Consider the following 18,219-nt stretch of genomic DNA (forward strand, 5'->3'; position numbering starts at 1 on the left):
AGCTAATTTTTTGTATTTTTGGTAGAGGCAGGGTTTCACTGTAGTAGCCAGGATGGTCTGGATCTCCTGACCTCGTGATCCACCCGCCTTGGCCTCCCAAAGTGCTGGGATTACAGGCGTGAGCCACCGTGCCCGGCGAGAATGAGATTTTTAACACGAGCAGGAAGCACTCCGTGTAAACTTACTGTTTAATTGGATATTGTACTCAAAGGTACTTCTCTAAATGAGTCAGTGAAAACCCAAGTGGGCGTTGGATAATACTTAAAGGATAGGGATGCGTAGTTTCAGTGTAATGGTGCCTCTATGGGTTACAGGACCCTGGTCAAACCTGGAAAAATAGTTTCTTAGAAACGAATAAAGGCAAACTGTGGGAAAATGGCCATGGAAGGCTCTCTCACTAATAAGAAGAGAACTCAGAATGTCTTGTTATTAGCAACATAGATCTCCGACTAAAGGGCTTACCCATCCCTGCACTTGTGATGTTTGCATGGAGATGGTGAGTACAGGGTCACCTTTGAGTTCTCTGTCATTGCCATATTTTTGCTGTGCTGCTTCTAGTATCTTTTTCGTCATGTAAAACATGATTAGGTCTGGGTGGCTATTGATCATTTGGGGAAAATAGACTTACTTTAATCCTTCTTCAGAATGGATTCCCACAGATAAGGTTTTCATTTGGACTTATTTTTACTGAGTGAAAGTGCCATTTTCAAGAAACCCCCACCAAAGCTTTATATTTTAGAATAAGTGAGGCCCGTCTACGGGAAAAGAAAGCCGCAGAAGACACTGAAAAACCACACAACCCGGTGTTAAATCAAGAAAAGCGTCTGGTAGGCATGGGAAAGCCTGTTTAAGCTTCGAGATCACTTTCTGCATCTCAGCTCCTGTTTATTTTCTGGACCTTGGTCAGCGTCTTCTTGACAGTGTAATTTCTGCAATGCAGCTGGACTTTGTGACCCATAATCAAACCCAGAAAGCCTTCAGCAATCCCATCTGGGTGGGGGGCTCCATTTTATTTGGTTGAAATGAAAAAGTTAAATCTCCATCCAGACATGCCTCTTTGCAGGCCCAATGACTCTTCCACCTGCAGGACACTTCATCTTTGAATATGCTTCTCATTTTCCAGACAAGCTCAGGGGATCTGCATCCTCCAATAAAATTTCTGTCTGCACAAAATTGCCATTTCGTGGTGATTTATAACTCAATAAAATGACATCTCAAAAAGGAGAATTGGTTTGAGTCTATAACTGATGTGATTTATGCATGTTTTAGTTCTGGAATGCACAGTATTTATGCAACGGAGAGAGGTCTCTGTGATGTGATGTGGAGATGTACATCCACAGGACTCATGACAAGGAGGGAGGTGCAAATGTCCTCAGGCATCCTCTAAGCACAGACCTCCCTGGGCTCTAATATAAAGAGTATTCACACTGAGCTCAGCCTCAAGTAGAGGGCTTCACGATTTCCTGGGTATCAGAAACATCCATGGAACTTGCTAAAATTATACATTCCTGGGCTCCACCCTAGAACCCCTGGACTAGATTCACTAAGAATGGGGTGGGGTCCAGGTATCTGTGGTTTAACAGTCTTTACAAGTGGTTCCAGTCACGTACTTGAGAAGCCACTCCAAGTTCAGAAACACTTCTAGTTTGTAATCAGTCACCGCCAATGAACTATTTGCTGCAAAAAGGGGAAGGGAACAAATGCTTTTTAAAAGCCTTCTTTGTGTCAAGCATTGTTGCTAGACAATCTAAGTCTATGTTTTTTTGTTTAAATCTTGTAACAGTCCAATAAGATTGGTATTATTATATTTATTTTGCACAGGAGAAATTGGAGGTTCAGAGAGGTTAAGAAATATTAGCAAACAGCAAGATAGAGATTTGAACCCAGACCTTTCTGGCTCCACAGAGAAAACAAAGAAATTTCTCATGAGTGCGTTATATTTTTCTGGCTATTAACCCCTTATCAGATGGATGGTTTGCAAATATTTTCTCCCATTCTGTAGGGTGCAAGAAATTTCTTAAGAAGATAATGGCAAGTCCTTCCACTCACTTGAGGAAAGTAAATTTCAGATTTGTAGTGGACACTGGGGTCCATGACCTGATACCCCACTTCAGGCTGAGTAGTCAATCATTCTGTCAGCTATGGAAGGATTGGCACCTAGCAGCTTGCTTCAGAGTCCCCTCTTGAGATTGTCCCCAGCTGAGGCACAGCATGCCTCCTCCCTGGGGTGGCCTGCTTACAGTGACTGTCCAGGAAGGGGCATAAACTTCCAACTACCTTGCCTCAGTTCAGACAACATGGAAGGACATCCCAGCTTTGGAGGGCCTCTGAGACTTGCTGGGGTCTTTATCCTGATTTCAGCTTCCTCCTCTGCCTAATCCTGCTTCCTCTCCTGCCTTGACAGTTTCCCAGGAGTACTCTCCACAAACTACTGGCATGCCAATCTCCATCTCAAGATTTGCTTCTCTGGGAATGCAACCTGTGGTGGTGTTCAATCAAACTGTCCCTGTAGACGCATTACACTCACATTAGGTGTGTGATGGACTGAATTGTGACCCCCACCCAAAATTCATGTTGAAACTTTAACACCCAGGAACTCCAAATGTGATGGTGTTTAGAGATAGGGTCTTCGCAGAAGTAATTAAGTTAAAACGAGGTCACATGGGTGGGCCCTAATCCGACATGACAGGAGTCCTTATAAGAAGAGGAGATGAGGACACAGCCACCCACTGAGGGAAGACCATACAGGGAGAAGATGAAGGTCTACAAGTCAAAGAGAAAGGCTTTGGGAGAAATCAACCCTGCAGACACCTTATCTTGGACTTCCAGCCTCCAGAACTGTGAGAGAATAAACTTCTGTTGTTTAAGCCCCCACTCTGTGATACCTTGTCATAGCAGCACAAGCAGATACAATAGGCGGATTTAGAGGTTCTTCATTTTGATCCTGATTCTTTCATTTTTATACTTAAGGAACAACTCAGAAATCTGAACAGGTTAAATTCTCTTTTAAGTATAATGAAGCAGGACGGTAATTCTCACTACATAGTGTTTTCATATTCCCTACAATATGTCAGGATAATCATGTTTTTAGAGAGGTGATAAAGAATATGCATTACCTCTCTTCATCACATCTCTCTGTTTACAGCATTTATTATAAACCTGAGGCAGATGTAAATACACGGTGTGGATCAGTGCCTTGGAACTGCAGTGAACTCGTATTTAGTGGGAAAGAATGGCAAAATTTCCTTCCTTCCTTCCTTCCTTCCTTCCTTCCTTCCTTCCCTCCCTCCCTCCCTCTCTCTTTCTCTTTCTTTCTTTCTCTCTCTTTCTTTCTTTCTTTCTCTCTCTCTCTCTCTTTCTTTCTTTCTTTCCTTTTTTGAGACAGAGTCTCACTCTATCACCCAAACTGGAGTGCAGTGGCGTGATCTGGGCTCACTGCAACTTTCACCTCCCGAGTGCAAGCAATTCTCCTGCCTCAGCCTCCAGAGTAGCTGGGATTACAGGTACACACCACCATGCCCGGCTCATTTTTGTATTTTTAGTAGAGACATGGTTTCGCCATCTTGCCCAGGCTGGTCTCGAACTCCTGACTTCAGGTGATCCACTCACCTCAGCCTCCCAAAGTGCTGGTATTATAGGCGTGAGCCACCACGCCCAGCCGATTTGGCTTTTTTTCTTTAGATAAACTATAACATGCCATGCCTGGCTGCTGGCTTCCTGCCCTAATGCAAAGGTGAAAAAGCTTTGCAGTTTAATTTTTTTTTTTTTTTGGTTTTCATCTTTTTCTGAGCCAGCCCCTTTATCCTTTATTGTCTCCAGTGGAGCAATGGTAAACGTTTAACTACCAGCTCTTTGAAAATGAAATAAAACAGAACCATCCTGGGAAAAGAATGCTGCACGGTGCCAGCCTCTCTGCAGCCAGGGACAGCTCTCCAGGTGTGAGGAGACCTCTCCGCCCTCCTCCTCACACTGATATTAGTGCAGTTCCCTCAGGGCTTGCTTTCATTTGCTGAGGCTTCTTGTAAGGGGTTTACTTTTAAGAGTATTTATGAGTTCAGCACAGCCTCCCCCAGTGAATTTTTCTGTCCATGCCTTCACTTATGGTGTCTTCATTGTCACCCCTGGAACCAGAAAAATCACAGCTTAAGGAAGCTCAGGTGAGTGACCAAGTCTAGCCCCATCCAGATTCCCAAGGCTCATTCTCCCACCAGGCCTGTCCTTATGCTCTGCGTCTCTCATCTTCTCCCTTCAATGATTTCTTTCAGCTGCACTGACTTGACTTTTTATGTGCTATAAAACCCAGGAAGCTTCTATTGAGGGCTTAGTAAGTGCCAAACACAATTCTAAGTAATATGCATGTTTAATCATCACAAACCCTTTGAGGTAGGTACTATTCTCATTCTCATTTTGTAGATGAAGAAACTGAGGCACAAAGAGGGTTAATAACTTATTCAAGGCCCTATTACTCGATAGAGGCAGGACTGGGATTCAAACCAGGCAGTATGGCTTCCAGTCCATATTTTTCTTTTCTTTTCTTTCTTTCTTTTTTTTTTTGGAGACAGAGTCTCGCTTTGTTACCCAGGCTGGAGTGCAGTGGTGCAATCACAGCTCACTGCAACCTCTGCCTCTGGGGTTCAAGCAATTCTCATGCCTCAGCCTCCTGAGTAGCTGGGACTATAGGTGCGCACCACTACACCCAGCTAATTTTTCTATTTTTAGTAGAGACAGGGTTTCACCATGTTGGTCAGGCTGGTCTGGAACTCCTGACCTCAACTCATCTGCCCACCTTGACCTCCCAAAGTGTTGGAATTACAGGCATGAGCCACTGCACCCAGCCCCAGTCCATATTTTTAACCAGCATCCTACCTGAGAAAGAGCAGTAGGAATATACGTATGTGTAGTGTGAAGTGATGTGTGTGTGTGCGTGTGTGTGTGTGTGTGTGTGTGTGTGTGTATCTGTGTGTATAAAAAGTTAAAGTTTAATAATGGGGGGAAAAATCACCCAGAAGTCATGAAATTAAAGACCTCAAAGGCCCTTTTGACTCTACATAGATAATTCTAAAGCAAATTAAAAAATTGAGGTGGTGAAATTATATGGTTTTTAGGTCTAGAATTCCAAAAGTTGAGAATCAGCATGTATTGGAAATACCATAGAACTAATGTTAATTGCAGGGATACAGTTGGAATGAAATACTGACTTGCTTCAGGGAATGTTTTTTCTCCCTGTCTCTCTCTGTTTTTGTCTCAGTTTAGTAATGCTGGCTGAGTAGGTATAACAAATGAGAAGAGAGACATTTTTTGTTTCTCTATTCATAGAGAAATCGGTATTTATATTGAATGGATTGAGGATTCACAAATAAGTATAGTTTGTTCCAGTTTGGATTACTAATTTGGTTTGGTGGAAGCCTCTGAAGTATCCAGTTCTGTGACAGACTTTTGCCATAGTATCTAGTACTAGGGAGGATTTTTAAGAGGTCATTACCTTGACCTTAAAACATCACAGTGAGTGGGCTATTGTCCAAGGTGGATGAATAGGAACAGCTCCAGTCTGCAGCTCCCAGCAAGATTGACACAGAAGACGGGTGATTTCTGCGTTTCCAACTGAGCTACCTGATTCATCTCATTGGGACCGGTTGGACAGTGGGTGCAGCCCATGGAGGGTGAGCTGAAGCAGGGCGAGGCATTGCCTCATCAGGGAAATGCAAGGGGTTGGGGGATTTCCCTTTCCTAGCCAAGGGAAGCCGTGACAGACTGTATCTGGAGAAACGGTACACTCCTGACCAAATACTGTGCTTTTCCCACAGTCTTAGCAACCAGCAGACAAGGAGATACCCTCCTGTGCCTGGCTTGGTGGGTCCCATGCCCACGGAGCCTTGCTCACTGCTAGCACAGCAGTCTGAGATTGACCTGCAACACTGCAGTTTGACGTGGGGAGGGGCATCCGCCATTGCTGAGGCTTGAGTAAACAAAGTGTCACAGTGAAAACAAAGAGGCCAGGAAGTACGAACTGGGCAGAGCCCACCACAGCTCAGTAAGCTTACTGCTTCTATAGATTCCACCTCTGGGGGCAGGGCATAGAACAAAAGGCAGCAGACAGCTTCTGCAGACTTAAACGTCCCTGTCTGACAATTCTGAAGAGAGCAGTGGTTCTCTCGGCATGGCATTTGAGCTCCGAGAATGGACAGACTGCCTCCTCAAGTGGGTCCTTGACCCCTCTTTAGCCCGATTGGGAAACACTTCCCAGTAGGGGCCAACAGACACCTCAAACAGGTGAGTGTCCCTCTGGGATGAAGCTTCCAGAGGAAGGATCAGGCTGCAATATTTGCTGTTCTGCAGCCTCCACTGGTGATATCTAGGCAAACAGGGCCTGGAGTGGACCTCCAGCAAACTCCAACAGACCTGCAGCTGAGGGACCTGTAAGAAGGAAAACTAACAAACAGAAAGGAATAGCATCAACATCAACAAAAAGGACATCCACACCAAAACCCCATCTGTAGGTCACCAGTGTCGAAGACCAAAGGTAGATAAAATCACAAAGATGGGGAGAAACCAGAGCAGAAAAGCTGAGAATTCCAAAAAACAGAATGCCTCTTCTCCTCCAAAGGATCGCAGCCCCTTGCCAGCAAGGGAACAGAACTGGACAAAGAATGAGTTTGACGAGTTGACAGAAGTAGGCTTCAGAAGGTCGGTGATAACAAACTTCTCCAAGCTAAAGGAGCCTGTTCTAACCCATTGCAAGGAAGCTAAAAACCTTGAAAGAAGATTAGATGAATGGCTAACTAGAATGAACAGTGTAGAGAAGACCTTAAATGACCTGAGGGAGCTGAAAACCATGGCATGAGAACTTTGTAACTCATGCACAAGATTCAATAGCCTATTTGATCAAGTGGAAGAGAGGATATCAGTGATTGAAGATCAAATTAATGAAATAAAGCAAGAACACAAGATTAGAGAAAAAAGAATGAAAAGAAACAAAGCATCCAAAAAATATGGGACTATATGAAAAGACCAAATATACGTTTGATTGGTGTGCCGGGAAGTGATGGGGAGAATGGAACCAAGTTGGAAAACACTCTTCAGGATATTATCCAGGACAACTTCCCTAAGCTAGCAAGGCAGGCAAACATTCAAATTCAGGAAACACAGAGAACACCACAAAGATACTCCTCAAGAAGAGTAACCCCAAGACACATAGTTGTCAGATTCACCAAGGTTGAAATGAAGGAAAAAATGTTAAGAGCAGCCAGAGAGAAAGGTTGGGTTACCTATAAAGGGAAGCCCATCAGACTAACAGTGGATCTCTTGGCAGAAACCCTACAAGCCAGAAGAGAGTGGGGTCAATATTCAACATTCTTAAAGAAAAGAATTTTCAAACGAGAATCTCATATCTAGCCAAACTAAGCTTCAAAAGTGAAGGAGAAATAAAATCCTTTACAGACAAGCAAATTCTGAGAGATTTTGTCATCACCAGGCCTGCCTTACAAGAAGAGGTCCTGAAGGAAGAATTAAACATGGAAAGGAATAACTGGTACCAGCCACTGCAAAAACATGCCAAATGGTAAAGACCATTGATGCTATGAAGAAACTGCATCAATTAACAGGCAAAATAACGAGCTAACATCATAATGACAGGATCAAATTCACACATAATAATATTAACCTTAAATGAAAATGAGCTAAATGCCCCAATTAAAAGACAAAGACTGGCAAATTGGGTAGAGTCAAGACCCATGGGTGTGATGTATTCAGGAGATCCATTTCATGTGCAAAGATGCACATAGGCTCAAAATAAAGGGATGGAGGAAGATCTACCAAACAAATGGAAAGCAAAAAAAAAAAAAAAAAGGGGTTACAATCCTAGTCTCTGATAAAACAGACTTTAAACCAACAAAGATCAAAAGAGACAAAGAAGGCTACTACATAATGGTAAGGGGATCAATTCACCAAGAAGAGCTAACTATCCTAAATATATATGCATCCAATACAGGAGCACCCAGATTCATAAAGCAAGTCCTTAGAGACCTACAAAGAGACTTAGACTCCCACACAATAATAATGGGAGACTTTAACACCCCACTGTCAATATTAGACAGATCAATGAGACAGAAGGTTAACAAGGATATCCAGGGCTTGAACTCAGCTCTGCACCAAGTAGACCTAATAGACATCTACATAACTCTCCATCCCAAATCAACAGAATTTACATTCTTCTTAGCACCACATCTCACTTATTCTAAAATTGACCACATGGTTGGAAGTAAAGCACTCCTCAGCAAATGTAAAAGAGCAAAAATCACAACAAACTCTCCCTCAGACCACAGTGCAATGAAATTAGAACTCAGGATTAATAAACCCACTCAAAACTGCACAACTACATGGAAACTGAACAACCACTCCTGAATGACTACTGGATAAATAATGAAATGAAGTCAGAAATAAAGATGTTCTTTGAAACCAATGAGAACAAAGACACAGGATACCAGAATCTTTGGGACACATTTAGAGCAGTGTGTAGAGGGAAATTTATAGCACTAAATGCCCACAAGAGAAAGCAGGAAAGATCTAAAATCGACACTCTAACATCACAATTAAAAGAACTAGAGAAGCAAGGGCAGACAAATTCAACAGCTAGCAGAAGGCAAGAAATAACTAAGATCAGAGCAGAACTGAAAGAGAGAGACAACAAAAACTCTTCAAAAAAATCAATGAATCCAGGAGCTGGATTTTTGAAAAGATCAACAAAATAGATAGATTGCTAGCAAGACTAATAAAGAAGAAAAGAGAGAAGAATCAAATAGACACAATAAAAAATGATAAAGGGGATATCACCACTGATCCCACAGAAATACAAACTACCATCAGAGAATACTATAAACACCTCTAAGCAAATAAACTAGAAAATCTAGAAGAAATGGATAAATTCCTGGACACATACACCCTCCCAAGACTAAACCAGGAAGAAGTTGAATCTCTGAATAGACCAATAACAGGCTCTGAAGTTGAGGCAATAATTAATAGCCTACCAACCAAAAAAAGTCCAGGACCAGACAGATTCACAGCCGAATTCTACCAGAGGTAGAAAGAGGAGCTGGTACCATTCCTTCTGAAACTATTTCAATCAATCGAGAAAGGGGGAATCCTCCCTAACTCATTTTATGAGGCTAGCATCATCCTGATACCAAAGCCTAGCAGAGACACAACAAAAAAAGAGAATTTTAGACCAATATCCCTGATGAACATTGATGCAAAAATCCTCAATAAAATACTGGCAAACCGAATCCAGCAGCACATCAAAAAGTTTATCCACCACGATCAAGTGGGCTTCATCCCTGGGATGCAAGGCTGGTTCAACATATGCAAATCAGTAAATGTAATCCATCACATAAACAGAACCAATGACAAAAACCACATGATTATCTCAATAGATACAGAAAAGGCCTTTGACAAAATTCAACAGTGCTTCATGCTAAAAACTCTCAATAAACTATGTATTGATGGAACGTATCTCAAAATAATAAGAGCTATTAATGACAAACCCACAGCCAATATCATACTGAATGGACAAAAGCTGGAAGCATTCCCTTTGAAAACTGGCACAAGACAAGGATGCCCTCTCTCACCGCTCCTATTCAACATAGTGTTGGAAGTTCTGGCTAGGGAAATCGGGTAAGAGAAAGAAATAGAGGGTATTCAATTAGGAAAAGAGGAAGTCAAATTGTCCCTGTTTGCAGATGACATGATTGTATGTTTAGAAAATCCCATCATCTCAGCCCAAAATCTCCTTAAGCTAATAAGCAACTTCAGCAAAGTCTCAGGATACAAAATCAGTGTGCAAAAATCACAAGCATTCCTATACACCAATAATAGACAAACAGAGAGCCAAATCATGAGTGAACTCCCATTCACAATTGCTACAAAGAGAATAAAATACCTAGGAATCCAACTTACAAGGGATGTGAAGGACCTCTTCAAGGAGAACTACAAACCACTGCTCAATGAAATAAAAGAGGGCACAAACAAATGGGAGAACATCCCATGCTCATGGATAGGAAGAATCAATATCATGAAAATGGCCATACTGCCCAAGGTAATTTATAGATTCAATGCCATCCCCGTCAAGCTACCACTGACTTTCTTCACAGAATTGGGAAAAACTACTTTAAAGTTCATATGGAACCAAAAAAGAGCCTGCATAGCCAAGACAATCCTAAGCAAAAAGAACAAAGCTGGAGGCATCCCACTACCTGACTTCAAACTATACTACAAGGCTACAGTAACCAAAACAGCATGGTACTGCTACCAAAACAGATGTGTAGACCGATGGAACAGAACAGAAGCCTCAGACATAACATCACACATCTACAACAATCTAATCTTTGACAAACCTGAAAAAAACAAGCAATATGGAAAGGATTCCCTATTTAATAAATGGTGCTGGGAAAACTGGCTAGCCAAGAAAGCTGAAACTGGATCCCTTCCTTACAATGTATACAAAAATTAACTCAAGATGCATTAAAGACTTAAATGTGAGACCTAACACCGTAAAAATCCTAGAAGAAAACCTACGCAATACCATTCAGGACATAGGCATGGGCAAAGACTTCATGACTAAAACACCAAAAGCAATGGCAACAAAAGCCAAAATAGACAAATGGGATCTAATTAAACTAAAGAGCTTCTACACGGCAAAAGAAACTATCATCAGAGTGAACAGGCAACCTACAGAATGGGAGAAAATCTTTGCAGTCTACCCATCTGACAAAGATCTAATATCCAGAATCTACAAAGGACTTAAACAAATTTACAAGAAATAAACAAACAACCCCATCAAAAAGTGGGCAAAGCATATGAACAGACACTTCTCAAAAGAAGACATTTATGCAGCCAAAAGACATGAAAAAATGCTCATCATCACTGGTCATCAGAGAAATGCATATCAAAACCACAATGAGATACCATCTCACACCAGTTAGAATGGCGATCATTAAAAAGTCAGGAAACAACAGATGCTGGAGAGGATGTAGAGAAATAGGAATGGTTTTTCACTGTTGGAGTGTAAATTAGTTCAACCATTGTGGAAGACAGTGTGGCAATTCCTCAAGGATCTAGAACTAGAAATACCAGTTGACCCAGCAATCCCATTACTGGGTATATACCCAAAGGATTATAGATCATGCTACTATAAAGACACATGCACACATATGTTTATTGCAGCACTATTCACAATAGCAAAGACGTGGAACTAACCCAAATGTCCATCGATGATAGACTGGATTAAGAAGATGTGGCACATATACACCATGGAATACTATGCAGCCATAAAAAAGGATGAGTTCATGTCCTTTGCAGGGACATGGATGAAGCTGGAAACTATCATTCTAAGCAAGCTATCATGAGGACAGAAAACTGAACACCGCATGTTCACACTCACAGGTGGGAGTTGAACAATGAGAACACATGGACACAGGGCAGGGAACCTCACACACCAGGGCCTGTCGGTGGGTGTGGGCCTGGGGGAGGCATAGCATTAGGAGAAATACCTAATGTAAATGATGAATTGATGGCTGCAGCAAACCAACATGGCATATGTATACCTATGTAACAAACCTGCACGTTGTACCCTAGAACTTAAAATGTAATAAAAAAAATCACAGTGATATGACAATCAAACTTGCTTTTAATGCCTTCCAGGGAAATCCTTTTGTTACTTATCAAATTATTTAAAGAAAGCATTTCTTATTATATTTAACTTGGAACCTTTCCCCAGAAAGGAGATGGGGCTGGTCTTGGCTTAATGTGGTGCCCAGAGCTTTTTTATTTGTGTGCAGTTGATGGTTGATTCTCTGAGATACAGAAAACAGTTGATCGATCTCAACAGATAAGGGAATTCACCTTTTTTTTTTGAGCACGAGTTGCTCTATGTGCATTTTCTCATTTCATCCTCTGAACAATCTTCCTGTCACCATTTTATAAACGCCGAAACAGAGATTCAAAAGGGTCAGGTTACTGGCTCAAGGTCAACTCTACTACTAAACAGAAAAGCAAGGACCAAAATTCAGATCTTTGTGACCCTCAATGCCACTATGCCATGCGACAATGCCTGCCTCCTTTAGAGGCCAACTAATAGGTAAAATTACATATCATTTCTTCTACTGAATTTTCATAAAACCTTTAGGAAGCCTTGGTTAGATAGAAAAATTGATTATTTTAATCCTACACTCTACCCCAGGCCAACTCGATTTTCTGGAGAAATGGCCAGATGGAAGTTGAATGGTTTGAAGGTGACTGGCAAACAGAGAAACAAGGCACCAAGAACTGGCTATTTCCAAACGTGGGCAATCAGCTTCTGAATGAATAGTTCAGTGAGTGTAACTTCCAGGCTTGCTCGGGCACCATTATGTTAAGTGGAATAATCTATCTGCATCCCAGAAGACTGCTTCCCCAGAGATTTCTGGATTGAATAGGATGCCCTCTGGGCATCAGTGTATCCATGTAAAAAATTCAGCTAACAGAGCAAAATCTGGCACTCTAAGCTTAACGGTATTTTCCCCAAATGTTAGTTGCAGGCCTGTACGATAAAAAAAAAAAAACACGATTTGTATTATTATTGCAGAGGATTTAGGCTGAGCAAACTGGAAAAAGGGGAATTACAAATTGTCTGTTTTTTTCTATCAGTACTCACCCTTGTCCACATTTTGCCCCAAGGAATGTTGCAGCTCTGGATCTTGGAAAGGACAATTCCGGCGTTTTACTCTTCCGACCAGTTTCTTGGTTTTCATAACTCTACTTGAAGAACATGTGATGTTTGCCAGTGTCTGACATTACGGACCTCACAGCTTACTGAATCTGAAAACAGGAGATAGAGATGGAAAGGTTGATAAACTCTGAAAAAACTTGAGATGCTTTTCATCATTTAAGGGTTGCATCATAGCAGTCGGAAAAGCCAAATCCATAGTCTGGTGAATGGAATCCATCATCCATTCATTCATGCAATCAAGGAAAGCATTTATGGGGTTCTTACTATGCTTTAGTTGGAACTTCAAAGACACATAAAATATAGTCCTGTCCTCAAGGATCCCACAGTCTCACTGAACAAACAAAAATACAGCACAATAAAATGTTACATCATTTCGGGTCAAATGTGCAGTGGGTCTGGTGAGGGCACAAAGGAAGGTCAATCTTGGGTGGAGTCTTGAGAGATGGGTAGATATTTGCCCGGTGTTTTGTATGGATAGTAGAGGCGAGAGTGAAATTTCCTTGCCTATAACCTACAGTTTTAGTCTTGTCATTGATTTCATTGATTGTTTTCTACTCTCCCATCCCTGTGGCCCCACCATCCCCCTTTAAACCAGCTTAATATGTTACTGTTTTTATCATTTTGAAGCCACAGGATGTGCTTGACTCTACCTCTTACCAGCGCTTGTGAAGGTCACTGGAGCCATATGTTTTTCTTGTTTCCAGAAAAGGAGAAAAACTAGTGTTTTGGAAATGTGGCTTTTAAATAGCTTCGATGCAAAGCCCAGAATTTTATTTTTTGGGAAAAACATGGACTGGGCTTTCGGTGAGTTAGTACTGGCCAATTTTTCACTCTCTTTCAACATCTTGCAGCTGTAAGGCTGTTTTGAGATGGTGTGTGTGTATGTATGTGTATGTCTTTGTATGCTATAGTTGGGATATATATCCTTAGAAAAACCCTGATATTTAAACCACAGGGGGTACGTGAATATCTTTTTGAGAATTGGTAATATGAATCTTTGTAAAAGGACAGTGTTTTCCTATCAAGAATAAGTAAGAGGTTGTTTTAAAAGGGGAGGCAGAAAAATAAGAATTGTGTCTGGCACGTAATAAAGCTCAGCAAAAAAAATTAATGAACCTCTGCAGCTGCCCTTAGGAGGAAGAGAAGTCCTCCTACAAATCCTTTCCAAACAGGATAATTGGGAGTTAGTCTCCTTTCGCTTCTACCAGGATGGGAACAGCCTCCTGTAATTTCAGTTTGATAAACACAGTATTTATAGTCTTGGCTAAGAGGGGGAAAAAGGAATTTTCCTCTGAGGCACTTGCAGTGGCTAGGCAAGGGGACACGGGCCCGTGACTCATTTGCTCTGCCTGAACCCATGTGCGGTTACCCCAGTATCTTGGCCCCCACACAGGATGGAGAAACAGAAGGGAGAGTTACTGCGTTTCCAGCGCCCTGTCTATTGCTTCTTTAGGTACTCACACCTTGAGGCATTTTAACTGCCCAAGGTGTCTGCGTTTATAAGACAACTTCTCAGAGCTGATTTGTCTATGTGGATACCATAAACTACAATACCAGAAATTATATATATAGACACACACACATTAATTCTTTACTGGGAAATATAACACACATGTAGAAAACTGTATAAAATAAATGTATAGCTTAATAAGTTGTTATAAATTTAACTGCCACCCAGGTCAAGACATAGAGTATTGCCAGGACTCCAGAAGCTTTCCAAGTGCCCTTTCCAGTGCAACCCCTTTCTTTCCCATAAAGGCGGTACTACCCTTATCCCCATGCACCAGGGACTCTGTGTTGGGCCTTGTGTTTTGGGCGTCTGGCTGTCCTCCAGCCATGCACTTTCTCAAGGGGAAAGAGGTCTGTGGGGCCAAGAGACCATGCCCACCTGAGATCCATGTCTCTCTTTCTAGACCCCGTGCCAAGGACCAAGACATTGGGACTTCCTGTTCAAATGTTTCCAAACCTACTTCCCGGTCTTTGTGGGCTCTCCCTTAAGTCCTTCTTCCTGACGGGGGCCTGGAAGCAGATATTCATAAAAGGCTATGGATGAAGGGAGACTTGAGGGCTCAAGAGTGATATAGATGAGCACCAAGGCCCTTGGGTTATGGGATGGAGCAGGGGTGGGGCATGAGGGTGGATGGCTGGGTCTAGGGGCGGCTTGTTCCTGTGGCACATGTTACAGCAGGAAAATCCAAGCAGTCCAAGAATTCTAAGGTCCAACGTGGTTTCTGAGGTCACTATGAAGAGATATTTGTCCAAGTACAGCTTGTTAGTTTAATTTATAATTTTATAATATTTAGGCCCATAATATGCAGTTCTCCATCTGTACTTCTATCTTAAGCCCCACAAAAAAATGTTTTTTGTAATGCTCCAGGGAATCCTGATAATTTACTATTTGGGAGAATATCAGACATTGATCCTTTGTTTTAAACTCATGATAAGAATCAGATAATATATATTTTGAAGTGATGTCAAAGGAAAAGAATAATTCCATATGATATATATTGCAGATTTTTATTTGTATATAAGCAAAGCAGCATCTAACGTATATTTATGTGTCCTCAATTACTGAACGTTCCAGTTTTCTGTTAACGGTGGGCCTGCCTACAGGTGACTATATGGACTGTTCTGGTCATTCCCTCCTTAGTTTTCTCTGTGCTTTACTACGTCACTTGGCACTCCTATACGATAAAGTGACTTCCTTGTTTTTAAACTTTGGATAAATGGATCACAGCATATGTTCTTTTGTGTCGGCTTCTCCCACTCAGCATTAGGTTCGAGCAATGCATCTATGTTATTGCCTGTAGCTGTAGTTTGTAATTTGCATTGCTGTATAGTATTCCACTGTATGGATATGCCAGCATTTTTCCATCCTATTAATAATGTTCACGGACAATTGTGTTGTTTCCAGTACTAGCCGATTATGAATAATAATGCTACGTAGATCTTTATCTGTTTCTGTTGTGTTTATGTGGAATTGCTGGATGATAGGTCTCCCTCCATCCCTCCCTGCCTTCCTGCCTTCCTTGTTTCTTTGTGTTGCCCAGGCTGCCTGAAGGGATTCTCTTGCCTCAGCCTCCTGAGTAGCTGAGACTACAGGCTCACAGCACCCTGCCTGCTTTGTTTTCAGCTTTAACAAAAAATACCAAACTGTTTCCAAAGTGGTTGTATCAATCGATATTCTCATCAACAAGGTATAATAGCTCCCATTGCTTCTGACAATGTTTAGTATTTTTTTTAAATGTTGACCATTTTGTACTAGGAATAACGTTAGTGTGTCACCACTCCTCTAAAACATTTATGAGTTTTTCTTTTCCTTTATTTGTATATGAAGATACTGAAGTGAATATGGTAACTTGGGGTTTCAAGCTGACTGCTAATAATATCAGTAGAGGTATAGAATAGTAATATCAATAATATTTATAATAATATCCATAGTTTTTATTTGAAATATGGCAGCTAAGCAAAGAGTGGTAGCCTTGGAAGATTATGGTAATAAAATCCAAGATGTAAGCAGAGTCAGTCCATACAGCATTTTAAAGTAACAGAGAAATGAGCTGACTGACCCAGGGATACATTGACACGCCACTAGGAAGGCAACTGGTACCAACCTCATCCTTTCACAGGGGTGTGTGTCCCCAGAGCATGCTCTGAGAGTTGTGGCAGCACTGAGCACAAATTGCTGAATTGCCCAGCTGGGACCAGTCAGGACCACTGCAGAGGAGGGAGACCAGCTGGGGAGCCTGTCAGCCTGCAGCTCATTAGTATGGCACATCTGACAGCATCTGTTCCGCCAGGAAGCAGCAACAGCCATGCTCTCAGAAAGCAAGGGGCATGAGCAGGCCTCTTCAGCAGAAATAGCCACAGCCTCCTCACATGCCCACTTCCCTCTCTGCCCACTGAAACCCCTGAGCTTCCCTACTTCACCTTCCTCTTGCCAATATGCTCAACTTCCTTGCCGTTTGTCCTTTTAATGCATTGCCCTGGCTAAAGCCCAGCCTTGGATGAACTCAACTGTTTACTTACTCTGCATCAATCGCCCTGCTATTGAGGATGGCTGGCAAAACCACACACCCTGCAGATGGTGCCACTGCAAACTCAGGGCCACCAATGCCATCTAGACCCTTGTTACTGTCAGGCAGCCTTCTGTAGCTCCCTGGCCAGCTCACCCTCCTGTTCTCCTATTTTTCTAATTAAAATGGGAGTAGATTATCTTCTGCAATGCTACACTGAGTGGGGCCTAGTCTAGAAACAGCAGTCTGTTGCAGTTTATACACAGCAGATGTTTCAAACTTTCCCCACGTTTTTCAACATCTCTGGTTTTATTGCCTGTCCCTCTTCTGAGCCCCAATCTTAAACCCTGCTCTTAACCTCGGTAGGCAGTCTTCCCACCTGCTCCATAAAGAAAGCAGGGGCCCTCTGAAATGAACTTCCTCAACTTCCCTCCTCCACATCTGCAGATTCACTTCACATTTCAACTCATCCCTTTTTCCTTCCCTCATCCTTGTGACAATAAGGAAAATGTGTCATCTCATGCCCAAGTGAATCCCTCCACCTGTCACTCAATGCCATCCTGTCTCACCTTCTACGAGACTTTTCTCCATATATGACCTCTCTCCTGACTTGCTCCCAGCAGTCATGCCTTTCCTTTAAGACCCTGAAGTCAGGTTTTCCCCTAGCTGACTGAGTCCTTCAGCTCACACGGCCTTCATCCAAGCAGGGCAGGAGGGTTGAATTGTGTCCACCCAAATTCATATGATAAATCCCTAACCCCCAGTATCTCAGAATGGGACCTTGTTTGGAGATAAAGTCATTGCAGATGTAATTAATTAAGATGAGGTCCTACTAGAGCAGGATGGGCCCCTCATCCAACTGGACTGATGTCCTTATTAAAGAGGAGCAGTATGGAGAGGAAAGCTGATATGAAGAAACATGGGCAGATTCTTTCCTTACAGCCCTCTCAAGCCACCAACCGTACCGACCCATTGGTCTCTCCCAGGCTCCCGAGCTGTGAAACGATGGATTTCTGTTTAAGCCCTGCAGTTTGTGGTGCTTTGTGACAGCATCCCTGGGAGACTGCATTAGAATTCTGCTTACTAACTTTTCCACCTTACGCAAGTTATTTTGTTTCCCTCTCTAAGCTTCAATCTCTTCATCAAGAAAAGGAGATATAGGAGAACTTACTGCGTGAGATTTTTGTGAATATTAAATAAAAAGAAGGAAGTAACGTGTTAATCACAGTGCCCGGCTGTATTAGTTTGCTAGAGCTGCCATAATAAAATATTACAGACTGTGTCGGGTGCAGTGGCTCACGCCTGTAATCCTAGCACCTTGGGTCAGGCACAGAAGAAATTCCAGTTCCTCTGTTTTCACTGGTGACAGTCTGGTGCGTGTTTTCTCTCCCTCACTAAAGGGGCTCTTCCCAACATCCCTTGTTCTAAATCCTTTTTCCTAAACCC

The 18,219-nt window shown here is 42.2% G+C and overlaps 1 protein-coding gene and 1 long non-coding RNA gene across 2 annotated transcripts in view; one reads left to right on the forward strand and one right to left on the reverse strand.

Annotated features, from left to right (window-relative positions):
- The window catches only part of LOC131382115 (uncharacterized), a 146,091-nt gene that overhangs the window by 119,487 nt on the left and 8,385 nt on the right, over nt 1-18,219 (forward strand). The gene's annotated exons all lie outside the window — the stretch shown is intronic.
- Nucleotides 1-18,219, reverse strand: part of NEDD9 (neural precursor cell expressed, developmentally down-regulated 9) — a 198,197-nt gene that overhangs the window by 108,295 nt on the left and 71,683 nt on the right. Inside the window, exon 2 of the mRNA XM_032140348.2 lies at nt 12,683-12,846. Coding sequence (XP_031996239.1) covers nt 12,683-12,694 — 12 coding nt within the window. The 5' untranslated portion in view covers nt 12,695-12,846. The remainder of the gene's footprint in view (nt 1-12,682; nt 12,847-18,219) is intronic.

This window comes from Hylobates moloch, unplaced genomic scaffold (genome assembly GCF_009828535.3).
Source record: "Hylobates moloch isolate HMO894 unplaced genomic scaffold, HMol_V3 SCAFFOLD_20, whole genome shotgun sequence".
Taxonomy (NCBI): Eukaryota; Metazoa; Chordata; class Mammalia; order Primates; family Hylobatidae; genus Hylobates; species Hylobates moloch.